Here is a 15,235-nt window from a genome sequence, read left to right on the forward strand (position 1 = left end):
CATATATCGACTCCTAATTCAGCGTCACGCAAATCACTAACTTCTTTAGCACCTTTTTGTGAATATAAAAGCCACTACTACCATGAATTATAACTTAAATTAAAAAAAAAAGATTCATAAATGTTTTTTGAAATATTTAGTCAGCGTATTTTAAAAAACAGCTGCCCGAAAATTGGAGTTATAAAAGTGGGTTTTCTCGGAAAACTTTTAGTGACGTCACAATGCTCTGTTTAGCCCAAAGGTGAGCTAAACCGAAAGCAGATAGAAGAACGCGTTCGATTTTTCTGTCGTAGAACACAGCAAAACAGTAGTTTAGACCGCTATTATGTGATAACCTCTTACAAACCAAACATGGCTTGCAGTAAGGAACAAAGAGAAGATGAAATCTCCCAGCTGTGTGCTCGATTACTTGAATACACGGTCGGGACTTACGAGACGTTCCATGACGCTAGGGAGGGCGAGATGGAAGGTTGTCGCCTAAATATCTCGATCTTTGGTATGACTGGCTCTGGAAAATCAGCTCTGATTAATACTATCTTCGAGTCATTGGATAGCAAGTCGGAGCCTATGGCTATAACTCAGGACGCTGGAAAGGAAGGTACTAAGATGCTAGACTCTTATGCTGTTCCGAAGACCCAAATAACGCTCTTCGACACTCCTGGATTCTTCGAGTTGGACAGAACGGAGGAAGGTAACTTTTTATTTTAGCTCTGAGTTAGTTTTTCCTGAGTAGTAGAAAGAAAATCTGATTACTACTATTACATGCAGTGTACTTGCGTTTCCCCGCGCCGCTCAACCGAGAGCTTTGTTCAGTTGGGTCTGGGATGTGATAACTTATATCTATTTCTTGATCTGCGAATCAGGAAATAAACTAAGGCCAGACCAGCGATCCAAAAATTATGACAAATGCGAAAAAGGAAAATCTTCCTTATAAAGTTATGTCACAAAAAAACTATTCTAATGAGAATCTGAGGTAAAACCTCAATGAAGCCGGAAGTGGGGAAGATGACGGACTGGGGCGGGGAATCTTACAGTTGCTATGGCTACTAGAAAAATTGATTTTGCAAAGCAGTGTATGATTCTTTGAACTAGAAATTGTTTTCCGGTTGAACATCAGACAAAGTGAAGGGTATCATGGGTAGTGTGGATCCGGGGGGGAGGACTCCCATATCAAAGGGACGGGGGTGCTCGTCGTGTCTCAGTATAAGGGGTTAAAAACAGCGGTTTGGTACTTCTTAGTGTGGGCAGCTTCAGAAGGTCCATAACAAAAGCTCGCGGTACCTTAAAGGTATTCAGCCAAAAATATTATTATAGGAGACATTTGACAATCAATTTTATGAGTAGAAGAAATTCGAAGAAAATTTGACATTTTTGTTTTAACCGGGCTTTGAATCTTCAGGTGTTGAAGTTTCATTTTGAGAAGCACTTCTCCCTGTAAGTTCAAAGCTCGTTTTCTCAAACCGAGTTCGTATTTTTGCCTTTGAGAAAAGATATCTGAAGAAGAATTTAAGCTTTTGACCTCAAATTTTCAGGATTGCTAGATCTCACTGGGTTAATTGGCATGAATGAAGGAATTTGCCGTAGAATTCTTAGGATAGAAGTTATCAACATAAATGTTTCACAATTTAGATTGTGCAACTTTAGATGGTTGTCAGAGCTCTACATTTTCAAATTTAGCAAAATTCCTCACTCAATACAGCTTCACTTTTGTTTACTTTAGAATACAAGTAAAAAGACATTTTTTTGCTTTAAATTGTACGTAAAAATCTTTTCTCAAGTGCATAGGGCTCATGTGCAGCATGAGACACTTTGAGAGCCCGGTCAAGCTACAATAATTGACACAGCATTGAAACATTTTTGTAATTTGCACTAAATTGGCTTTCAGTGATATATAGTTAGTTAGGGTTTTGATGAAAATCAGGGTTGTACCAACTATGCAAAAAAGGGCATATTTCAGGTAGACCCCCGCCTTAATATGCTGTGTAAGAAACTGGGTACGTCTTAAGCGACCTTCTAACGGCAAGCTTAAGTTGGCAAACTCGTGTTGGCAAACTTGAAAAAGTTGGCAAATTTGTACCTTCACACGTCAAACTCGCGACAAATCACAACACACGGTAATTTGCAACATGGCCGACTTAGTGCAGTGGCACTCACGTAGAGCAGTGAAACAGAAGAAGAGAAGAGAAGAAACAGAAAGCGGTGGAGAAAGAGAAAGGTTTGGACGAAACCCAGTTTGTCCGCTAGCTCCTTCATTTTCTTTTGTTTGTTTTTAGTACCCTTGTAGACTACAGATGAAACGTTCCACACAGCCGGACAGTAGTGCACCTCTTCGATAAATTTAAAAGTGGCGCCATATTCATCTTGAATTGCGTCCGCCATTTTGTGAAGTGTCACGCAAATAAATCACGTGAATAGAGCCCGTGTTTTTATTGGTTGACAGTCAACAACACAAGTTTGTCAATCGTTCACACGTCAGATACGAGTTTACTAATACGAAAAAGTTAGTGAAAAAGTTGGTAAGAATAGAAGCAAGTTCTATTTGTCGCCAACAGTTTGCCAACAAGTTTGCCGACTGTTTTTTTGCCGTTCACACACACCAACTTGAATTTGCCAACACGTGTTTGCCAACTTTAGTTCGCCGTGTGAAGGCCGCTTTAGGGGTGAACAAATTACAAACGACGCCTTCAAAACAGGATCGTGGTACCTCTTAGGTTCTTTTCAGTATTTCCGACGAACATGCCTGTTCTTTTTAAATGACAGGTCCCCTCTCTAGAGTATGGATATCAATTTTGTCCACCTTGTTTTCCTCCTTTTGTTATATCTTTGTTAGTAGTATTTTGTCGAAGTCTGTGCAGTTAACAACAAACTTATTATATGTTAAATTAAATTAGATCTCTAGTTGAACATTCTCGCGAAACTTCTCCCGCGTTTTGCGGCTTTCTGCATCCTAAATTATTGACTAGAATTACATGTTAATGCCACGAAAATATTCTCCCCAAAAACAGGGGAGCTGTTTCGCATTCTGTTTGGAATTGAACAGCCAGGAGAATATTTGACCCGAGGTAGCACGGGCGCTCAAAAAGCAGACGCCGCTGGCGTTGCTGCTCACAGACTCAAGAAGCCACCAATTGTCGACCAGATGCACGTGATACTGTGGGTTATAAAAGCTGTTGATATCAGGTTTCAAATGGGACAATACAGAGAAAAAATCAAGTTTGTTCAAGACCAGCTAAAACAAGCAAGTGAGTAGTCAGTAAAACTAAAGGCGGGTCCTGAGGGGGTTTTTCCAAAAGAAATGTAAGGTTGCATTTCACTACACCACACTCATCATCATCATCGTCATCATCATCATCATTAGTGCTGGCTCTCCTCTGGGAGAATAGGGCCATAGTACACCACACTACTGACACCAAAACACATACACTACACACCTACATGTAACTGACAGCTTCAGGGTTGTTATTCAGTTGTAAGTCTCATAGTATGAATTTGCCTTTGCTTGATATTAACGCTTCTTTAACTTGGGTACTTTAGGATTACTTTAAAGTTGTGGAAGTTAGCGTTAAGCGGGAGAAGTGGATCTGAGGAAGCCATTTTGAATTCTCTTTTTTTTACTATATATAAGTTAAGGAGATGATAATGTTCGCGCCAAAACACGGGCACGTGACACGTTGCGTTACACGTGATGGACTGACCTTTGTATCGTTTTTGAGCGGTTGTGTCGCATTACGTTGTTGTCGTTTGTTGAGAATAAATCGTCTCAAAAGGTTTACCGTTTTGTCGTCTTGAAACTACGTGAAATCGTCATGAACAGATAAAATGAAACGAAAATGAGATAAAAAAAAACAACAACAACAACAACAACCGTTAGCTCTATTTGTCCAAACCTTCTTGGGGGGATAAAAAAAATTTCCTGATCTCCTTCTCAGCCGTTATTAGGTCCATCGTCACGCAACGCTCCTCTCCGTTAATGGGGACGGAACGATGCGTGACGTCCTACATTACGACTGCCAAGAAGACTACATCATGACTCCTTTAAAGTAACACTCGTTAGTAAACTGTTTGTTTGCTTTTTGTTTGTTTACTGTTTATGACAGCAATCACGATCATCACTGTCATCACGTTTGATGACGAAATCGAGGAAAAGCCGAATGCCGATGAAGAAAGAGAAAGGCTGAAGGAAGCAGCTATTGAAGTCACTGGAAGCGACAAGAAAAACGTGTTCATGATTGCCAACTCAGTGTGCGAACAAGAATATGATCCAGTTTACAAGAAACGCGTGCTGAAGATGCTGGAACTAGCGGCTAAGTGCGGCGAGCGATCCATACGGATGCGACAAACTGCCAGGGAAAGCCCCAAGAAGCAGACACGGCATTCCGATTCTGGTGTCAAGTGCCCTGTAGAAAACACCGAGAAACCAGACTATCCTGGTAAAAAATGGTGGTCATTGCCACCAGACTTCCCTCACTGAATGAAGTCTTGAAAACTAGCCTGTGTTACAGACGGAAATTTAATTCTAATGAATAAACACGAAAGGTACATTTCCTTCGTAACGCTAATGCAGGCTAGCGAGAATTGGGAAACGCAAGAGAGAAGATGTTTCTATTGATAAACTGAACAGTGAGGAGACTAGAGCCTCTAGTCTTCTTGCGAAACATTTTGTTTCTCACCCGAGTTTTCCCTTAGCGTTTGACAATCCTTGTTGACAAGTTTTCATTTTAATTTCAAGAGAAAGGAGCAGATGTTACATATTATCTTTACGACAAGAGTTTAGCTGAGGCGGTCATAACTTTGCTGCAATCCTTATCGGTCTTTAGCTGACTTACATCTCTTTGTCTACGAGTATAGCTTTGCACTCACGATTGTTTTTTAATCTATGTAGGAATGCTCAATCTAGGCCCTTGTAATTGATAAATATTTACACATTGTAACATGGAACTATGCTTGCTGATGTTTTTTTCAGAAACTAGATTACTGATAGCGGTTTGCTATCTCGTGTATTCTTTACTACTCACAGTGCAAACTCGAGGTATACACCTTATTCGATGGCTTAAATTCAAAAGATCTGTTTCAGCCCCAAAGTGCTGATTTAGCTCTTTGGGCCCTGGAGCTGATTTGACCCCTCGAGGGGCCATTTTGTCAATTTGGTTTATATCGACCCCAATAAGAACCCTTTCTGCCCCACCAAAAACAGATTTGGCCCACGGTGTACAATAATTCAGCCCCTTGGTGCGTATCAGCCCCTATCACTAGAGCCATTTTGACTCAAACTGGTACACCTATTTCCGTTCAAGTCCAGTTGGCTCCAATTTAGGGCCGTCTAAGCTCCTATTAATGGAGCCGTTTTGCTTCCACCAAAAATGCCCCAACCAGTAAAGCCATTTTGACTCTGACTAATACAATCATTTCCATTTTAGCCAAGATGGGCCCAGTTATGAATAGGTTCTGCTCTTATTCATAGTGCCTTTTGAATCACTGAAATGTAATGTAAACCAGAAAGTGACCGGGAGAAAAACAAGTCTTCTTTGAACATGTATTTAATTTTGTTGAAAAATTTATTTTATAATTTTCACCTCTCACTTATGGTCCTTGATTACCATTATAGTTAGCTACATGAGTTAAAGAGCCATTCAGATACATGTAATGCTACAGAAAGGTTTAGATTCCCAAGCAACCAGTTAATCAATTAATCAATCTATCTATCTGTCAATCTGTCACTCACTCAATCAGTCAATTAATCAGCTTAATTTCCGTGAAACGTGACCAGACGGTCATTTCGCAATCGGCTTTGCAGACCTTTGCAATCATCCAGTTAAAATGTCTTCCTGGAAGTCTGCCACAAGGTTATCTTTATTCTTATGTTGCCTTACATGTGATCTTGGGAGGGGTACTCCCAGAAAAAAATTTGGTGTGAGTGTGCGGTGAGCTTCTTGAAACCCTCACCCTATTTCAGATCCAACCCAAAATTTGATGGCCTAGCTCAGACCCCTAAAGTCCGTTACGATACGTACAAGTACACGGTTCTCGATGTTGGTAGTCTTAATTGTAATGATAAAGAAGTACTTTCTTCTAAAAACACTCCCTATTCAATACCAGATTGCACAAACCATACTCTATTTCAAACCAGAATGGCTCAAAAACCATACCCTTTGGTGCCGCACATACCTATATAGCCCATGTGAGGGAGTACCCCCGGAATGTTTTGTGTGAGTATTGGGTAACCGAACTATTCAGCAGGTCATCCAAGGTCGCTATGTTGAATGGCGCTTTCAAGGTTCTATTTCAGACCCCCTAAAGCCCGGCACGTGACAAGCCGTTGCGGAACGTACACGATTTTGATGGTCTAAATACAACGAATAAGAAGTAGCTTCTTCAAAAAACACTCCCATTTCAAGACCAGAGTGCACAAACCATACTCTATTTCAAACCAGAATGGCTCAAAAACTATACCCTTTGGCGCCGATTATACCTATATAGCCCATATAAGGGAATACCTCCGGGTTAAGCGGACACCAAATTGACAGTAACTATTGGGTTATTCAAGGTCGCTATGTTGAATGGTGCTTTTAACTACAAATGGGAAATGATAGACAGCCACAATAGGTTGTCCAATAGAAGCAAAGATAGTTGTAGTCGTAAACCTCTCACTGGTGCCCATGATTCTGTACTCCAACTTGCCTTTTGTCCATTTGTGGTAGAAAGGCTGCATCTTCCCTAGCGCCCTTTCATTCGCCGTGCTTATGATCAAGGAAACATACAGTGACCGCTTAAAGATGGAGTATTTTGCCAAATCGTTTTCTTAAGATAAAGACAAGTCATGGCTGGAGGCAAACGGGTTTTCAACAGCAACCATCGAAATGATATCAGGTAAGTAGTACTTGAGTCAACATGCTTTCGCATTTACAACTGAACGGGAGTTGAAGCCGATGCCATTCCACGTGTTCCTGTTCAATTAGTCAATTTTTTTTTCTACATGATATACTTGATGGAGGTGATATAGCTGCAGTATGTGAGGATGACAAAGAATGTCGTTTCTACTTCCCGGAGTTCCAGGAACGATCAAGATTCAAGGGTCTTGTCACAGTTGTCAAGGCAGAGACAGTGGAAAATCAGGTAAGAGCATTTATAACCTTGTGATTCTCATTTGCCCGCGAAAGAGTCTGGATACAAACTTACGTCACTCCCAGAAATCTTTGAGAGCGCTCTTCCAAAACGCGCATGTCAAATCTTTAGGCGGGAGGCTTCCAACGGAAAGTTTACTCACTGTGGGAATTCTTAGTTTGAATTTCACTAGCCTTGGCGATTTTACTGCAGAGGAAAGTTATTTTGTGGATAGCCGATTCCCTTGTCTTAATAATTGGCGCCACTTGTATCTAAAAGGGGACAACTGATTGCATCGCCGTTTTATAATTTACTACTTAAGATTGAGCGTACTTTCGGATCGTTTAAACTTATTACCACAACCAGGAGGGAGAGGTGAACACGTCAGATTTGACTGACCCTATGATCATGGCCATTATGACGTCATGGCGAAGAGGCGCGCAAATGCACAAAGTTTTCGAAAATGTCGTCGTCGCCTCTCGCTGATACAACTGTTTGAGGCGGATTTCTCCAATCATTCCAGCTTCAAATGGTATTGTATTTGGATCTCAAGGAGTCATTATCATTTTTCTTTCTTGAGAGGTAAGCAGATTTTCATTATAACTGACAAATCTTGCTTAAAGTGTATTTCAAGTGTTACTGTCATCGCTCTTCGGTGGAAATATGTGGGGCAAAATTTTGACAATTCGCTCTGTAAAATTGCGTTTTTTACGTGATCGGTAGCTTAAAGAAACGTGTAACTTGGTCACAGAATAGCTTACATGTAGAAGGAAACATTGTAATTGAAGAATCGGCAGTAAAAATGATCAGTTCATTTGAGTAAGAAATATCTGCGATCTCGTACTCGGCACATATCCAGCAACAGGCCCAACAAACAGAAATACTATCCACAATGATGGAAATGAGAACTTTCACAAACAAGAACATAAGCTCAATTTTTCAAATGAGACTTAAAGCCTGCCTACTGCACAGCGGTGGTTAAAATGCAGACTGCAGACTTTTTAAGAATCGAAATATATTGTATTCCCATTTCCTTTATTTAACAAATAAAGAAGCCTAAGCCGTTTATTACACTGTGATAGAAATGTAGAAAACAGGCGAGTGTTTTCTACATTTCTGGAGTGTTCTCAAATGTCTGGAGTGTTTTATCACAGTGTAATACATGGCTTAGGCTTCTTTATTTGCTTTATGATATAGATTTACACACCCAAAACAATAAAACACGCCTTTTCTATGTTATATTTAGCTCTTATTAACCGAGCAGGAAGTCTGTATGGGAGAATCTTGACCAAGGTCGTGAGTACAGACCGAACGCAGTGAGGTCTGTACACACAAGAGAGGTCAAGATTCTCCCATACAGACCGACTAAGCTCAGTTAATAAGATGTTCATTATATGGCACAAACAAGAATAATGTAATTCGTTTAATGTAACTGGTTTGTACTAACTATCATTTTTTGCTTGCGAATCGGCGATAAGCTGAATTAATTCTGCTAAAGTTTGCTTGTCCTGTTTACTTTTTTTTCTCATCAGGCTTTATGGCACTTCCATAAATATATATTGTTAGATGAAAACAGTCAATGACTTTGTATTTTAGTTTGCAACTTTCTTACGGCAAAATATTACCTGTCTAGATGGGAAAATCTAGAATGCTTTCAATATCGATTTCAGCCAATCAAACTCGTGAATTCAGTAGTTCCCAGTCCTTGTGAGACAGAGCCGTATAATAAACTCTGATAAAACATGGATTTTTGACCAATCAGAGTGCCCACAGGGTCCTATCTATATTTCAAAGAGATCTAAGTGCTGTTAGCCTGAAATATACGGCTCAGGTTAGCCGGTGTATGGTTAGCTGAATCTCTCTCTCTGGGAATATGATGTTCTTGAAAAGCCTGCAGTCTACATTTTACCCATGGTTTGCAGTCTAGTCTTGTAAGACTTTTCTTTAAACATATTGACATACAAGGTACTCTCTCCTCAGCATAGGCCTCTTTTGTGCTGCTTTGACTGTAGGCTGGTAGTTTGGAGTATGTTCAATTTCCCATAGGGAGCCTCTGTGGAGGAGAGTACAAGATCCCATTTATATGGTCTTGGGTACTGAAGACAACCCTTTCAGACCCGTCTGAGGCAACTTTATCAAGTGTTTATATGAAACGAAGTTGTCCCTCCTCAATTACTTAGTACATGTAAGCCTTTTTTCATGTTCCAGTGCTCAGTTATCCTTCTTCCTTTGGCTTCCTTTCAGTCATTTGATCACTGTGGGGTTTTGTGAGTTAATTTTGATTTCTTCATACCATGAGTTGCCCCAGGTAGGCCAGTCATAGTATTTTGACGAAAAAAGGTTATCAGGCCTACCAGGGTTACCCTGGTTATGTTGCTAAGGGTGACTTGTGTTTCACTTTCTCAACAAAATGGTGAAAGTTAACTTGGCTAGGGTCAATGGGGTAATGGCTTTCTTGGTTACTTGAGACCAAATAAGGGGCCTCACAGTTGGCTGGAATCATGTATGCTTATATAACAAAACTTGAGTTCCAAACTCTGGTCACCTTGAGTTCCTGTTGCTGGATCTTGTTATGTGTACAAAATTGGCACAGTTGATCAACAACTTAGGAATTTGAAGTTTGATTTATTTTAATTCCAAAACAATATTGTAGCTGTTCTTTAAGTAAGGATCCAAAAATGCTTTATGGAGAGTGTTTGATGTAGTTTATATGACACACTTCAGAAATTTTATTTTTTCTTTGTGCAGGTGAGGGTGCTGAAAAAGTTTCTCTATGTGAAAATCTGAAAACCTTAATTCAATACATTGATACTGCAAATGAGCTATTTTATGTTTTATAAATTATGATAAAATATTAGCTCTTGTACATTACCGCATTGTATCTGCTTGGACAGGACTTAAAAGGTGGATGGGGTTGGATTGTTTAATTGTGAGAATTACTTTTTTTAATCGTAAATACATATTGAGTTCCTAGTGCTAGATCTCATTAGGAAATTTATCTTATAGTTTACACTTGCTGTTGAAAAGAGTTGGGGGAGATGTAAAAACCAAAGAGGGAAGGGAGGTCGTATAAACATTTACTCCAGTTTTCAACTGGTGAATATTAAGAGGAGTCTTATTTGATCTTTTTAAACCTTAGGTTACCATCCTCCACTACCTTTGCAAGACCATTCAAGCACTGAGGCCCCATTTCTGAAAATACATTCAACCACCATGGAAAGCTATCTATGTGTTGTCATTGTGCTGTCAATTAAACATTTACATGTAAAACCCAATCTTGTTTGTGTTTTTTGTTATTTGCTGAAAATGTATGCTTATCATTCTCTTGAAGCCAATAATAAACTCATCAATGCAAAAAGCAACAGGGAACCTGGGATGGATGAAGCTGGGGAGAAATCAGGGTTGGGGTTCATGTTTACAAGTACAAGCTCTGACACTCTTCTCTAGAATATTTCTTTGTAAAATAATTGTTAGAGCTATCTTTATTTACATAAGATTTATGATGAAAATTTAAAAGCATTAAGTATAAAGAAAATAACTGATTATCATTTCAAACTTAGTGGTAGTAAAGTTATTACAGTTTCTCAAGACAGATACTGTTCGAAAACAAGGGGTTTGGTTATAATAAGAGATCACCTGATATTGATCTTTCCAGCTTTGTCATAACCTTCCTTACTGAACTCTTTGTTTTGGCAATAAGTCATTTTGGTTTAACAAGTTTCTCCTGGATAAGTTAACCCTTACTGCCAATGGCTTAGCATAGGAAGTGTCCCTGTTCATATTTTCTTTCCTCTTTAATTCTCTTGCTGCTTGGAACCAGATTCTGTATTTTTTAGTTCTTTCCATATGACATCCTACACAGTTTTCCTCTACAGTCTATACAAGTTTAAGTGAACTTACTGAGATATATATATATAAAAAATTAGAGCCCAAAGCACCAGTTTAGGATACCTTTCTTGTCAGAGGTGCGAGACAAGAAATATCTCTGCACTGCATGCGGACGCCCGAGGAAACAGATCCTGCTCCGATCTCATATTTCACGAACATTTTTACGAAATTAAGCACCTTTCTGCTAAGAGGTCTCGTCCATGTTGTTCTGAATATCATCTGTTTCATTTAGGTCTCCCGTACAGTGATTTTATATCTTACCATCTATAAAAATATCCACACGTCTGCTCGGCTTGCGTCAGTTGGTTGGCCTCGCAGAAGAAAATGTTATCGTTGACAGTTTTGCGGATAATTTAGCGCGGAAAAATAATTCTTTGGTGCATTATTTACTTTCTAACCCAGCATATGACTTTATAGTTCAAATGTCTTTGTAAGGGAACATTTTCCATCTAATACTTTCTCACATTTCGAGGGTTTCCAGTATTGATCAGTAGGTCCTCCATGCTATCGTCTACAAAATAATGGGTTTAAACCCACTGATCATTTTTATTCATAAGTTTAATGATTCGTTTTCATCACCATTCAAACGTTTTAAACCATATCAAGATCATATTTTTGTGTTCGTGTTGTTCATCGTTGGGTTCTCCAGATATCGCCCAAGAAACAGGCGCAAAGCTTCATTTTTCAATCGCGTTTTCAATTGAGCGATCTCGAAATGTTGCGTGTTTTTGTGCCTTCTCACGACTAATTTTTGAAATTCAAAGTATTTTTGGACATAATACTAACAGGTTATCTTATTCCTGTGGGCTGTTGATCGCTTTCTTTCAGATTCTTTGAGCAATCATCAGATGAAAAACTTTTCTGGTATCATTTTTTAGCGGCCATTGAAACTCACGAGTGACGTCATAATGGCCAAGATCATCGAGCGCGCAATCGCATGGCCACTGAAGCAAAGTTGACCTCTCCCTCCTGACCACAACCATCTCGTTTGTAACATTCTTGTACATTTACTTTCAGGTGAGCCTTTCCAGTGTAGGTTCGAATTCTACACGCAACGTATCGATCGCCCATATGTACCGAGGGGAGTGTAGCATCTAGATCTGATAGCAGTGCTGATACCATTAAAGTTTACTATTCTTGGCTTGCACTGTCACGCAACAAAAAAATAACTCGAAAACCATTCAGAGGATAAAGTGACGAAATTGTGATGTTATAGAAGATTGGTAAAGAAGACACTTCTCCAAGTTTTAAGTCTGTGCGTTTTCCTACACTTCAGATATTCGTCGAAATATTTTGCACAAATTTACAGAGCCCAGTATGAAGCCGCCGCCATGTTAATGTTGTAAACATCTGGAACTTACTTTGTCTATCTAGGCGACCGATTATCTGTACTGAACAAACAAACATTCACATAAGCACTTTTCCTAATACTTTAACTTCTGAATAGGCTAAAAGTCACGAGATAAGTATATATTTTTTTCGACAAACGCGTTCGCAGCTTTATGTCACGCACCTCCATAACTCTGAAATTCAAAATGCACTGGTTTCCAGGCGAAGCAAGCTACTGAGCTGAAAAGTTGTAAACAGATATTAATTTAGCCCCTCTTATGTCTGATGAGGATAAAAACTTTGGTGGCTCTTTAATTTTAGATTTTAGAAAATGATGACGTCACGTGCAAGCCAAGGATGGTCATTTGCATTAGATTCTCCTAGCATGCTCCAGCTTAAGTTCATCATTGTTATTTGTTCCACAAAACAAATCTATAGCTGTGCGTTATTGAGAATAAATCACCCATAAGAAGGGGAAGTTCGATAACTCATTGTGTGTCTCATTGTTTTAGGTTGGAGATGGAGCACAGGAAGATGGGGAAGATGAGGGGGAAGTACATGTAACCCTGATTTCCTCCACCCCAAGATCCAACAACAAAAGAAGTCCGAAAGAAAACGCACCAAGTTCAAAAAAGGTCAGTGATTTTTTTTTATTGTGAAATTAATTTATTAGTACTGAGTTTTATGCCAAGCTACCCTATCTTTAAGCAACAGCTGCCAACATGTTCCAATAATATTATCATTATCATTATTAATCATTTTGTATATTGTTTGGCTGCTATGCAGTACTGTGATCAAGGTATATGCCAGTTAGGTGTGAAACTTTTTGCTGAGGAATCCTTTCTGTTAGGCATTGATTGATCACTTACCAGAAGATGCAATGCTTCAAATGATCAATTTCTGTTTTTTTTCCCTTGCTCTGCAGTACTGTTTCAAGGTATATGCCAGTTAGGTGCAAAGCTTTTTGCTGAGGAATCCTCTCTGTTAGGCATTGATTGATCACTTAGCAGTAGATGCAATGCTTCAAATGATTAATTGCTGTTTTTTTTTTTTTTTCCTTGCTCTGCGGTACTGTGATCAAGGTATATGCCAGTTAGGTGTGAAGCTTTTTGCTGAGGAATCCTTTCTGTTAGGCATTGATTGATCACTTACCAGAAGATGCAATGCTTCAAATGATCAATTTTTGTTTTGTTTTTTCCCTTGCTCTGCAGTACTGTTTCAAGGTATATGCCATTTAGGTGCAAAGCTTTTTGCTGAGGAATCCTTTCTGTTACTAATTAGGCATTGATTGATCACTTACCAGAAGATGCAATGCTTCAAATGATCAAGTTCTGTTTTTTTTTTCTTTTCTCTTTTTTTTTTTGTCCTTGGTCTGCATACTGTGATCCAGGTATATGCCAGTTAGGTGCGAAGCTTTTTGCTGAGGAATTCTTTTCTGTTAGGCATTGATTGATCACTTACCAGAAGATGCAATGCTTCAAATGATCAATTTTTTTTTCCCTTGCTCTGCAGTACTGTTTCAAGGTATATGCCAGTTAGGTGCGAAGCTTTTTGCTGAGGAATTCTTTTCTGTTAGGCATTGATTGATCACTTACCAGAAGATGCAATGCTTCAAATGATCAATTTTTTTTTCCCTTGCTCTGCAGTACTGTTTCAAGGTATATGCCATTTAGGTGCAAGGCTTTTTGCTGAGGAATCCTTTCTGTTACTAAGGAATTGATTGATCACTTATCAGTAGATGCAATGCTTCAAATGACAAATTTCTGTTGTTTTTTGTCCTTGCTCTGCGGTACTGTGATCAAGGTATATGCCAGTTAGGTATGAAGCTTTTTGCTGAAGAATCCTTTCTGTTAGGCATTGATTGATCACTTACCAATAGATGCAATGCTTCAAATGATCAATTTCTGTTTTTGTTTGTTTTTTTTTTTACTTGTTCTGCGGTACTGTGATCAAGGTACATGCCAGTAAGGACAAAAAAAGGTGCGAAGCTTTTTGCTGGGGAATATTTTCTGTTAGGCATTGATTGTTCACTTACCAGTAGATGCAATGCTCCAAATTATCAATTTCTATTTTTTTCCCTGCCATGTGTTACTTTGGTCGAGATTATATATCAGATGTGTGTTTGTGAATTTAGCTTTATTCTGAAGGATACTGTCAACCTCTTTTCTGGGAAGAAGTAAGTTATTACTCTAGAGCTCCAACATGTTGAAATTAAATATACTTCTTCTAATGCAAGAACTATTCAGTTAGCAAAAACTAAAGCAATAACTCATTTTTGGACCTACACAACAGCCTTTTTGGGCCGCCATTTAATGTCATGCAATGCAAAAGCTTGGAAATTCACATGTGTTCTATTACAAAACAAAGAACCCTGTGTTTAGCTAAAACATTGTAAAACGTCAAGTTCCTAAAGGGCCTTATATCTGATAAAACGAAAACAGAGAATTATTGATTATTGGCAATTTAGTTATTATTATCAAGAGTCGCCACTGACAAAAAATAAAAAGACAAGTCTTTAGTAAACTTGCCAACAGCTAGGCAAATAGTAGTAAGTATTTTATTTGGACGTTGGATAGACTAATAGCCTGTGGCAAACAAACTAAATAAAATGTCTCTAACTATGCCATGTGAGGGTCTTTAACAGCGATAGATATCAATGACTCAGCAGCCATCAGTATCTCTATACTCTTCCAATATTTTGTCATCATGTTATACAAATATGTAAGTATTTTACGTGTAGTTTAATTTGGTAAATTATATGTAGTAAGGTGACTCATCTTTCTTTTTTTTTTTTTTTTTTTTTTATTTTTACAGAGAACTGCTTCAGTTGATCATGAACTAACCATATTTGTGCAACCACAAATTGTTGGGATTGGAGAAGGGTTTGACCTTGACAAACTTTATATAGTGTGTGAAG

The 15,235-nt window shown here is 38.7% G+C and overlaps 1 protein-coding gene across 1 annotated transcript; it reads left to right on the forward strand.

Moving 5' to 3' along the window:
• Nucleotides 1-222: 222 nt before the first annotated feature.
• LOC145493357 (uncharacterized) lies at nt 223-11,471 on the forward strand. The gene is made up of 4 exons (XM_081472818.1): nt 223-691; nt 3,006-3,242; nt 4,098-7,683; nt 10,241-11,471. Exons 1-3 carry the CDS (start codon nt 352-354, stop codon nt 4,469-4,471), a joined length of 951 nt encoding a protein of 316 aa, XP_081328944.1. The 5' UTR covers nt 223-351; the 3' UTR covers nt 4,472-7,683; nt 10,241-11,471.
• The last annotated feature ends 3,764 nt before the right edge of the window (nt 11,472-15,235 follow it).

This window comes from Orbicella franksi, chromosome 7 (assembly GCF_964199315.1).
Source record: "Orbicella franksi chromosome 7, jaOrbFran1.1, whole genome shotgun sequence".
NCBI classification, from domain to species: domain Eukaryota; kingdom Metazoa; phylum Cnidaria; class Anthozoa; order Scleractinia; family Merulinidae; genus Orbicella; species Orbicella franksi.